General features: G+C 52.2%; 2 protein-coding genes across 5 annotated transcripts; both read right to left on the reverse strand.

The window, feature by feature from the left end:
* Positions 1-171: 171 nt before the first annotated feature.
* On the reverse strand, positions 172-4,879 carry si:dkey-46i9.6 (E3 ubiquitin-protein ligase TRIM7). 4 transcript variants are annotated; one of them, XM_035617977.2, is made up of 7 exons: positions 4,829-4,879; positions 2,695-3,515; positions 2,504-2,599; positions 2,192-2,422; positions 1,588-1,735; positions 1,480-1,506; positions 172-1,377 (listed from the first exon to the last, which is right to left on the reverse strand). In XM_035617977.2, the coding sequence occupies exons 2-7, from the start codon at positions 3,511-3,513 to the stop codon at positions 824-826; spliced, it is 1,875 nt and encodes a 624-aa protein (XP_035473870.2). In that variant the 5' UTR covers positions 3,514-3,515; positions 4,829-4,879; the 3' UTR covers positions 172-823. The 4 variants fall into 4 exon arrangements, with proteins under 4 accessions (XP_035473870.2, XP_047192066.1, XP_047192068.1 ...); XM_047336110.1 differs by having other exon boundaries at positions 2,695-3,588; positions 4,829-4,878; XM_047336112.1 differs by lacking the exon at positions 4,829-4,879 and adding an exon at positions 4,375-4,704.
* A 596-nt stretch (positions 4,880-5,475) lies between these two features.
* Positions 5,476-10,782, reverse strand: LOC118290386 (E3 ubiquitin-protein ligase TRIM39). The gene is made up of 8 exons (XM_035618010.2): positions 10,680-10,782; positions 9,521-9,966; positions 9,194-9,385; positions 9,015-9,110; positions 6,899-7,132; positions 6,668-6,815; positions 6,529-6,555; positions 5,476-6,302 (listed from the first exon to the last, which is right to left on the reverse strand). The coding sequence occupies exons 1-8, from the start codon at positions 10,684-10,686 to the stop codon at positions 5,764-5,766; spliced, it is 1,689 nt and encodes a 562-aa protein (XP_035473903.2). The 5' UTR covers positions 10,687-10,782; the 3' UTR covers positions 5,476-5,763.
* Between the last annotated feature and the right edge of the window lie 714 nt (positions 10,783-11,496).

Raw genomic sequence — 11,496 nt, forward strand, 5'->3', positions numbered from 1 at the left:
TCTGCTGCATGTTGAGCAAGTGCGCGCACACACACACACACACACACACACACACACACACACACGTGAGATATCTGTAGAGGAAACAGTGGCATTAACGCAGATACTTTTCATGATTCTTTGATTTGTTGTTCATGAAACACCTGAACAAGAACGAGCACAACATTTTAAAAAAATTTTTATTAACTACAGTGAAGTGTTTCGGTACGGAAATATTCCAGAGAAGCTCTTGTACATGTACATATATATATGTATGCGAAGAGCATATACATCTTATACACCTGATTACACAGCAGGTGAAAAGGCAACAAGAGCATTTATTTCAGTCACGATACAAACAGCACGAGATGAGATAAACTGTGACCTTTGACCCGTCAGTGAAGGACATTGTGCTGAGAGGACAACACAGTCTGAACGGACATCGACACCACACTATATATGTCTATTAAATATCATCTATAATGAATATAGTTGGAGCCAGCGGCCAATTAGCTTAGCTTAGCATTATGACTGGAAACGAGGGAGGGACTGTCTCAGTCTTTGCACTATGCTAAGCTAAGCTGAGCTAAGCAGAGCACCTGCTGCCTGGAGCTTCATATCCGACAGACTGACATGACAGTCAAGTCAAGTCAATGTTATTTCTATAGTCATTAACAGACGGCTGAGCCGCACCAAAGTGCTTCACAAGAAAGTGCTTATTAATCTTAATCAACTCCCGACAAGCAATCTCCTATATTTTCTAATCCGTGGAACCGTCTCTTTGACCACATTCGTATTCCTACATTATACATCATAAATATACTTGAAGCTGTTCAGTGTTTAGTTAGTTTTGCTTGATCAGAGTTTTCTCGTTGGCAGGACAGATGGCGATGGTGTCGGAGGCCTTGTCGCAGCAATACAGGTAGAAGAACGGCTGAATCTTCTCCCTGAACGTGTCTCTGAACGTGTAGATGTGAGTCCGAGCTTTCACGTCATAGAACGACACCTGGCCCTCCTCGCAGTCCACGTAGACGCCCACTCGCCCGGGCCTGGGGTGCAGGGGCAGCGGCAGCGGCGGGGACGTGGACGCGCGGTACCCCTGACCTTTCTTCATGGCCAGAGCCCAGTAGCCCTGGGTGGTGCTCACAGAGATCCGGCCCTTCCTGTTCACAGACGACCTGGCGACTCCCAGGTACCAGTCGTCCTTGTCCCCCACCTGGACCTCCCAGTAATGTCTCCCCGAGGTGAAGCCCTCGCGGCCCAGGACGATGACCACCGTGTCGAAGCGATCGGGATGGTCCGGGAGGTCCTGCCACGCGCCCAAGTGTCTCACCTGGTGTCTGTCCTGAGAGAGCTGCAGCCACGGGTTGGCCGAGTCCGGGTCCAGAGTGACGTCCGCTGCAGAAACACGAGGTGACGACAGAGGATTCAACAAAGGGTTCATTGTGTTGCCGAGTGTCGAGATGGAGAAAAGAAACCAAAGACAAAAACAAAGTGTACCTGTGTATTTCAGGACCTTCCTGATCTCTGTGAACAACAGAAGGTTTTACTGCTCAGCTTCTTCACAACAAAGAACACGAGGTTCTAGAGACGTAGAGGAAGTCTTACCGCTCTCGGACAGTTTCTCAATCATTTCATTCAACATCGGCTCCAGTTTGGACACGGACCTCCGGATCATACCGACACACATGTCGGTGGGAACACTGGTCTCAGACCAGTCCTTAACGGACGGAGCTGAGCTCAGAGCTGGGAAACTCTGCAGAGAGAAGCAGCACCAGACACGTCTGAGAAACAAATATTGAAATACACGGTAGTTTATTCTGTTCATATGTTGCTGCGATATTTGTTGCAAAAACTTTGAATGATTTGAGTTGGATGGTTTTTGATTGAGTCCTCAGTTAAAATATAACATCTACTTTTTAAACTGACGCGATCATATGATTATTTCCAGGGTGATTGGCAGCCTCCAAGAACCAGAGGGGGGAATAATGTAACAGCTGCCAAGGCAGGAAGAAGATGGACGACATGCTGAAACATCTTGGACACGGAGGCGCCGCCCCACGATCACTAGACTTCAAATGAAATCACCAGCACAAGAAGACGTCGTCCATCTTTACTTACAGTCTGAATCCTCATCAACAACATGGGACGTGGATGTCAATCATCTTGAAATCCTCCCAGGGTAGAAGCTCAGTCACAGAGCGAAGCTCACCTTTAAGAAGTGAATGTGGTCGGCCCGAGCCACGTTCTCCAGATCCGTGTTCCTCCTCTGCAGCTCTGAGATTTCCTGCTCCAGCTCGGCGATCAGGCGTCCGGCCCGACTCTCCGTCTGCCGCTGCTGCTCCTCCATGTCCCGGACCAGCTCGGCCTGAGTCGTCCGGATGCAGCGCAGCAGCTCGGAAAAGACCTGCTCGCTCTCCTCCTGCTCCCGCCGAGCGCTGGCCTGAAGACACACACAAGCACAACTTCCACGTGGGATCACGTTTCTCTCTGAGGGTCTGAGGTCACGCGACGCAGGACTCACTTTGTTGAGCTCCACGCAGTGTTGGATCTCCTCCACCTTCCTGACTCGGTCCTGGATCATCTGCTGGACGTCCATCTCCGTCTTCTTCAGCTGAGCCTGCACAACGGAGAGTCACGCACAACATGGCCGACGGTTACAGTCTGGAGGTTCACTTGAGGTCATGCTGTGGTGCAGACGGGAGTGTGTCTCACCTTCTTCTCCGTCCACTCCCGCTCCACGGGGACGGTGTAGTGCGCCCGGTGGTCCGTCTCCGTGCAGAGGACGCACACACACGTCTGCTCCTTCTTGCAGAACAGCTCCAGCAGCCTCTGGTGCTTCGGACACATCCTGTCCTCCATGTTGGCGACGGGGTCCATCAGCTTGTGCTTGGTGAACCGGGCGGAGTGAGACTTGAGATGCTCCTCGCAGTACGAGGTCAGACACACCAGGCAGGACTTGACCGCCGCGGGCCGACCGTCGCCGAGACAAACGTCGCACAGCACCTCCTCCCAGGACGGGTGTGGGAGTGAGGAGGGGGCAGGAGGAGCTGGAGGAGCAGGGAGCAGAGGTGAGGGTGGGGGAGATGTTTCGGGCAGTGGAGGCGGTGGACCCGGGGGTGAGGGTGGAGGAGAGGGTTTGGGTCCTGACACTGGGGGGATTAACGGAGGCAACTCCAGCTCCTCCTCCACCAGCTGCTGCTTCTTATCCTCCTCCAGAAGCCGCTCTTCGTCCTCACGTTTCCTCCTCTCCATCGTCCACTTCCTGTCAGTCCCCGCGTCCACACCTCGAACCCTGATCTCCTTGAACTGCTCCGCGATTTCCCTCAGCACCGTGTTGACGCTGATGTCGGGCCTCTTGTGGAAGGACTTCTTGCACATGGGACACTGGAACAGAGGGCTGGTTCTCCAGTATCCCAGGATGCAGTTCTGGCAGAAGTTGTGTCCACAGGCGATGGAGACGGGGTTGGTGAAGACGTCGAGGCAGATGGAGCAGTGCACCTGCTCCTCAGACAGGTTCCCGCTGGAGGCCATTCCTGCACGGCGGAGAGGCAGCGTCATTGTCAGCACAAGTAACCGGCCTGTGAACCCGCCGTCATGTGGAGGTCGCTGGGGTTAGACGGGTCAGAGCAAAGCATGATGGGTAATAATGGTTAGAACTCAGAGACTTTCAGGTTTAATACACCGAGCGACTGTTGTCAGACCTTCGCAATGATCCACTCTCGTGTCTCTTTTCAACTTTCATGTCAATATATGACTTTAAATTTCTGATTTGTTGACTTAGTTTTTTATATAAACATAACCAAAGATTAACGAGAGCGCAGAACTTCATCTGACATATAGTTTTAAAATGTTAAGTGTTTGTGAAGATGCAGACAGACAGAAAGACAGAGAGACAGACAGACAGACAGACAGACAGAGAGAGAGAGAGACAGACAGACAGACAGACAGACAGACAGACAGACAGACAGGCAGACAGAGAGACAGAGAGACAGACAGACAGACAGAGAGACAAACAGACAGGCAGACAGAGAGACAGACACAGAGACAGACAGACAGGCAGAGAGACAGACAGACAGACAGACAGACAGAGAGACAGGCAGACAGACAGGCAGACAGAGAGACAGACAGAAAGACAGACACAGAGACAGACAGACAGGCAGAGAGACAGACAGACAGACAGGCAGAGAGACAGAGAGACAGACAGACAGACAGAGAGACAGACAGACAGACAGAGAGACAGACAGACAGACAGACAGACAGAGAGACAGACAGACAGACAGACAGACAGACAGAGAGACAGACAGACAGAGAGACAGACAGAGAGACAGAAAGAGAGACACATTTTGTAATAGTGAATCTTTTAAACTCATTTGATCGACTTTTCTTTCCTACATCTTTCGTTGACACTGATCCAGATGACTCTTTCAGACCTCGTGCAGCTCGGATCTTTGCCGTTGAAGCGAAGTTGTCTCCAGCACTCGAGCTCCGAACTGAACTCGATGTGTGAGAGTTTGACTTTGAACACGAGCAGGATCATGGACGAGCAGATTCAAATCTTTCCAAAAATACCAGACAAGCCTGCGACCGTGCTCTCAACGGTTTCATGTTCTACACCAGAGATATTTAAAGTCATAAGCTTCTTAAAAACATTCGAAATATGAATTGATTCGATTGTATTCTACGTCAGAAGACGTCCTTCGCTCAGGCCTCGGCTCTGAATCAGAAACACACAGTTTAAAAACCTCAACACAAGACAACAGGACTCAGGTGTAGCAGATGTGAAATATAGAAATGACGAAGACGATGAAGACGAGGACAGAAAAGGCAGAGACATGGAGACACTCACCAGAGAGCAGCTGCCTCGAGTCTCTGCTGTGCACTGACACATGAGACAGACTAACACACCTCACACCCAAAATACACCCCCCCTCCCCCTGCCCTTTTACCCCAGATACATATTAATACCCCTGAAGAACTGGGCCTCACGTCGAGCTCCAGTCAGGAACAGGACGGACAAACAACTTCAACAGATTCTTACTGACACAATATTTCTTATCTGATTCTACTCTACTCGCTGATTCAGGACATTTTATTTTGAGTTGTTCTTCACTGGAAAAAGAAAATTGCTTCCAAATGTAAAAAAATAACTTGACCTAAAGCCCCAGTGTGTCATTTTGTAACTGTCTGGCGCCATCTGGTGGGAAAGTTGCAAACCCCGACCAACTGCGCGACCGACAGGGGACACTTTATGGCGGCGGACCACTGATTCCATTTCCTGTTTCCGTCAACGTGAACGCGACGTATTCTGGAGCGTTTAGTTCAACAAGCGTATTCAACACGACGTAGAAACACGGAGGTCGGTCCACCTCATGGAACTAGATTAACTCTTATGTGAACAGAGTTATGGACGATATGTTCTTCTGAATATTACACACTGGAGCTTTAACTTGAATGTATCAACCGTCTGAACTCAATCAGCGTCAGTGAAACATCTGTTGAAGAGAGAAGAAACTCTGCCTGATCATCTTTATTGAACAAATTCAAAGAAAGCAGAAAGCACTTCATATAAAAATACAGTAATATATTGTTTTCATGGTTGTACAGTATATACAGTGCACATGAAACATCTGTAAAGTCTATTGACAGTTTAAAGGAAACGACACGACTAACTCGTGAACCGGGGTCACGACCTCTACGGCGATCCACTCGTGATCTTCTTCTTTTTGTTCAACGAACAGAAGGATTTGGTGTGTTTGGCTGCGGCCGCGTGGCGTCGTCGTCTCAGGTGTGTTTCACGGGGGCGATGGTGAGAGGCCAAGCGTTCTTTCCCTCCTGGACGAGACAGGGGCTGAAGATCGGAAACAGACTCTCGCCGAACGAATCGGCGAACGTGTAGAGATGCAGACGCGACTTCACGTCGTAGAACGAGATCCGGCCTCCGTCGTAATCCAGGAAGATTCCCACTTTGGCCGGTTGTGCCGGCAGCGCGAGGGGCAGGCGGGACGCCGCCAGGGCCTTCACCTCCCCGTTCTTCAGCCACAGGCACCAGTACCCCCCCTCCGGACTCAGCTTGATCTCGCCCTTGCGGCGGGCCGAGGCGCGGGTCACGCCCAGCGTCCAGGCCGTCTTCCGCCCCACGTCCACCTCCCAGTAGTGTCGCCCGGAGCTCAGGCCCTCGCGGCCCAGGACGAAGAGGGCGGGGCTGAAGCGCTTCGGACCCTCGGAGTGGGAGGTCTTACGCTCCTCGTACTTCACCTGGCGCCCGTCGTCGGACACGACCAGGTTCCTCTGGGCCGTGGCCGGGTCCAGAATCACCTCACCTGGACGGGACACCAAAGACTTTGTCATATGATTCATAAAAGCTGCACGTTCCTCAAAGTTATACCCCAAAATATAGTCTGGTCTCAAAGACGACGTTAAACACTTGAAGAAGTGGCTCCATCTTGTGGACGATGAGGAGAACTCCTCTCGTTCAGCTCCGTTTTAAATCTCTTTTCAGAAGAAAAGAAGAATATCACAGAGATAAAAACTTAAGGTCGTACTCACTGGAATAGTTCTGCAGCTTCCGGAGTTCTGAGACAGAGAGAGACTTTTTAAAATGTATAATTGAATCTCTTATTTCTGTCTTTATGTATTTAATCTGTGTCTTTGTGTGACGTCATCACAGAGCGACGGATGGACTCACCTTTCCCGTACAGTCTCTTCAGCTCCTCCTGGAACTTGTCTACGAGGCCGCTGACGGACGTGCGGACGGTTCCCAGGTAGAGGTCGGTGTTGATGCTGACCGCCGACCAATCGGCGGGCTCGGGCGGCGGCGGCAGCGTGGCCAGGTTCTACAGGAGAGAGAGGTCATGGACAGATTCATGGGGACGTTTGTGACGGAGTCAGCCGGTCCAGGTGCTCCAGCGGGCCTCACCTGCAGGAAGATCACTTTGTCCCGCGTCTGGGCGTGGGCCTCCAGCTCGTTGCTCCGCCTCCTCAGCTGACTCAGCTCGTTCTCCAGACCGCGGGCGAGCTCCTGGGCGTGGCGCTCCGCCTCGCGCTGCCGCGTGGCGATCAGCTCCACCAGCTCCGCCTGACTGTGCTCCACCAGCCGCTGCAGCTCCGCGTACACCTGCCAGCTCTCCTCCAGCTCCCGCTGCGCGCTGGCCTGAGGGCAGGGGGCAGAGGTCAGAGGTCAGAGGTCAGGGTCAGAGGTCAGTCGAGTTCAGGTTCCAACCTGAATGAACCAGATTTAAATGTGACATCTGGGTGTGAAGAACAACGCCAGGCTGTGGAAATGTAAAAACCACGATGATGTCACAGTGATGTCATCAGGGCGGCCTCAGAACTGCTCTCGTACAACCGGACCGACAGGTTCCGCACCCACACACACACACACACACACACACACACACACACACACACACACACACACACACACACACACACACACACTCTCTGGTAACTTGATCCTCTTTGTCTTTGTAAAAGTAGATACAAATGTCAGATGTGAATAAGGGAGATAACATTTGCTAATTATTCTAATTTCTACGTAAATTATACTTCTGGTCTTTTTACATTATGTATATATATTTTATTCATATTACAAACTGTATTGTTAAACGAACGGGCTGATCTGGGGTCTGTTCTCAGAGAACCGGCTGTGAGCAGCCGAGGGGGAATTTCGACACCAGTCTCACCGGTTCAACGGCCTCAGACGAGGATCTGAAAATCAAACTGCTACTCCTCCTCCTCCTCCTCCTCCTCCTCCTCCTCATCCTCCTCCCTCCTCCTCCTCCTCCTCCTCCTCCTCCTCCTCCTCCTCCTCCACTTCCTCCTCCTCCTCCTCCTCTTCTTCCTCCTCCTCCTCCTCCTCTTCTTCCTCCTCCTCCTCCTCCTCCTCCTCCTCCTCATCCTCCTCCCTCCTCCTCCTCCTCCTCCTCATCCTCCTCTTCCTCCTCCCTCTCCCCCCTCCCCTCTCCCTCCTCCTCCTCCTCATCCTCCTCCTCCCCTCTCCCTCCTCCTTCTCCTCCTCCTCCTCTTCCTCCTCCTCCTCTTCCTCTTCCTCCTCATCCTCCTCCTTCTCCTCCCCCCCTCCCTCCTCTTCCTCCTCCCTCTCCCCCCTCCCCTCTCCCTCTCCCTCCTCCTCCTCCTCATCCTCCTCCTCCTCCTCCTCCTCTTCCTCCTCCCTCTCCCCCCTCCCCTCTCCCTCCTCCTCCTCCTCATCCTCCTCCTCCTCCCCCCCTCCCTCCTCCTCCTCCTCCTCCTCATCCTCCTCCTCCTCCCTCCTCCTCCTCCTCTTCCTCCTCCCTCTCCCCCCTCCCCTCTCCCTCCTCCTTCTCCTCCTCCTCCTCTTCCTCCTCCTCCTCTTCCTCTTCCTCCTCATCCTCCTCCTTCTCCTCCCCCCCTCCCTCCTCTTCCTCCTCCCTCTCCCCCCTCCCCTCTCCCTCTCCCTCCTCCTCCTCCTCATCCTCCTCCTCTTCCTCCTCCCTTCTCCCCCCTCCCCTCTCCCTCCTCCTCCTCCTCATCCTCCTCCTCCTCCCCCCCTCCCTCCTCCTCCTCCTCCTCCTCATCCTCCTCCTCCTCCCTCCTCTTCCTCCTCATCCTCCTCTTCCTCCTCCCTCTCCCCCCTCCCCTCTCCCTCCTCCCCCCCTCCCTCCTCCTCCTCCTCCTCCTCTTCCTCCTCATCCTCCTCTTCCTCCTCCCTCTCCCCCCTCCCCTCTCCCTCCTCCCCCCCTCCCTCCTCCTCCTCCTCCTCTTCCTCCTCATCCTCCTCTTCCTCCTCCCTCTCCCCCCTCCCCTCTCCCTCCTCCTCCTCCTCATCCTCCTCCTCCCTGAGAGGAACCAGAGGGTTCTATAGATTCAGCGTGGTGCGAGTCATCAAACACATCTGCTGCAGAGTCTGATAAATGATCTAAATGGATCCGTTTCACATTGCAGCGACAGTTTCTTTATCTTCTTGAAAATACAAACTGCTGAGTTGATGAAACAGGAAACTGCAGAGTTTGAAAGCCGACACTTACTTGTGTCCGACCACGTGTCCGTCTCACCTTGATCACCTTGATGGATTGTTTGATCTCCTCCAGCTTCTTGGCTCTTTCCTTGATCAGGTGTTTCAGCTCCGACCTCCTCTTCCCCAGATTCGTCTGTGGAGACAAACCAGTTCAGGACAGAGACAGAAACACCAAGCTCCATCTCAAAGAGTATATGACTCTTTTATCTTTCCCACCACTTTCTTCTTCCACTCGTGGTCGGTGGAGACGATGTCGTGGGACTTGTGCGAGGCCTCGGCGCAGGACGTGCACACGCACACGTGGTCGCTGCGGCAGTAAACCTCCAGCAGACGCTCGTGCTTCTTACAGATCTTCTCCTCCAGGTGGAACGTGGGTTCGATCAGTCGGTGGGAAATCAAAGACTTCACCTGCACAGAGACGGAGACTCTCAGAACAAACGGAACGCAACGGGAAAAGTGTCCACGTTCAGAATCAAAGGATTCCCAAAGAGGAGGAAACAGATATTAATCAATAACATGAATGATCTTCAACACCCAGCCGACCTTCCTGTGCTGCCGCAGGTGAGTCTCGCAGAACGACCCGGGGCAGTTCACGCACGACTTCAGAGCCTTGAGCTTCCTGCCGATGCAGGCGTCACAGGGAACCTCCCCCGGCCGGGCGAAGTCCCCGGTGTCGGGCCCCTGAGGGTCCGGGCCCAGACTGAGCGTGGAGCCCCGCGAGGCGGCCGCTCCCTCCATCATCAGCCCCTGGAACTGGGAGGAGATCTCGGCCAGCACCCGGTTGACGCTCATCTCCGGCCTCCTGCTGTAGGTCTTCTTGCACATGGGGCAGCAGAACTTCTTGCTGTGGGTCCAGTAGCCCTGCAGACAGGCCTTACAGAAGCTGTGTCCGCAGGGCGTGGACACGGGCTCCACGAACACCTCCAGACAGATGGAGCAGCTGAACTGCTCCTCCGACAGCACCCGGCCCCCCGGGGAGGAGCCCACGCCTGGAGGGGGAGCAGATCCACATTAATGTACAGTAGATATAAACCAGAGCAGCTGGTTGCGTTGGCCTCCATCTTGTGTCGGGGCTCGTCCACCAGGTCGTCGACACCTTCAGGAGTGAAACTGTCTGAGAACAGATGTCAGGTCCTGATGAAGTGCTGTAGTTAGAAGTGAGATTGTACTGTATGACTACTTGTTGTGATTAACACTGTACTTTGCCTGTTTCAGGCTGATCTCACTGAGACGTGGCGTCGATGAGGACGTTGGACTCTTTACAGACGAGTGCGTCAGAAAGAGAACAGGTGCAAACGTCTTTCCTCAAGTCGTCGGCACCCTGAGAACAAAGTGTCTTTGAACGCGTCATTCTGTCCAGTGACTGGGAACAATGTGAGGAATGTAGAAACTCAGGAGTTTCACCTGCCGCAGTTCAAAAGCAAACAACCAGCGTCATGTGTTGTGTTGTGGTTAACCCCATCAGACCCTGACGTCTCCTGACGGACTGTTGGGCCGAGGCCGATAACTTATTAAATAGAATGAAGTGTTCCACTGTCGGACAGTGACGTCATGACACGAGCTGGTGGTGAAGAAGGAGCAGCTCCTGATCAACTTTGTTCCCAGTGACCAATGAACCAGCAGAAGAGTTTCTAACACGAGACGTGAGACGATCGAACACACTCATGAAACACAAAGAGGAGAAATGAGCAGTGGAACTTACTCTGCATGTTGTTCTGACGTGGAGCAGAAACTCTTCCTCACTTCAGGAACTTCACTGAATCACACACCGACTGGAGCTCAGCTGCTCTTCCTGGAAGTGTAGGTGACCCCGCCCCCTCTCAGTGTGACCCGCCCAGACACACACACACACCCACACACACACACACACACACACACACACTCTGTTATCTCTGTTAGCTCTGAACCAACGGACGACTTGTGTTTGTTCCTTTTGAAAAGCTCTTGACTCTGAAACTGTTTGTCACTGCTCAGGTTCCAGGTCCTGAGGCCTTCGTCTGCTTCACTTCCTCCTCATCATCATCATCAGTGGACGCTGATCACATGATGATCTGAGGTTGATTTCTCTTTCAAAATATATTTTCACCCGGAGGAGTGTAGAACGGTCCTCATCCAGCTGACACACACACGTCTTCAAAATGTTCTGTCTTCATCTCACAGTGGTGAAGAATCCATCAAATATATATACGTACATACATACGTGAATATACATATACATATTTTTACACTGTGTGAGTTACAGTAATATCTCAGAAGCTGCACCTTGTCCTCTACACCACTAGGTGGCGTCCTGTGGCTGAACAGCAGCTCCTGCACATGCATTTTAAATTCATGAGTCATCTGCAGCTCAGACACTAGATGATGCTGTCTCCACGGCAACGTGAGAGCACAACAGTCGACCGGGTTCCACACGTCAAACATCCCAAAGTAATATATATATATATATATATATATATATATATATATATATATATATATATATATATATATATATATATATATATATTCAATATATATAT

Source organism: Scophthalmus maximus, chromosome 12 (genome assembly GCF_022379125.1).
Source record: "Scophthalmus maximus strain ysfricsl-2021 chromosome 12, ASM2237912v1, whole genome shotgun sequence".
Classification (NCBI taxonomy): domain Eukaryota; kingdom Metazoa; phylum Chordata; class Actinopteri; order Pleuronectiformes; family Scophthalmidae; genus Scophthalmus; species Scophthalmus maximus.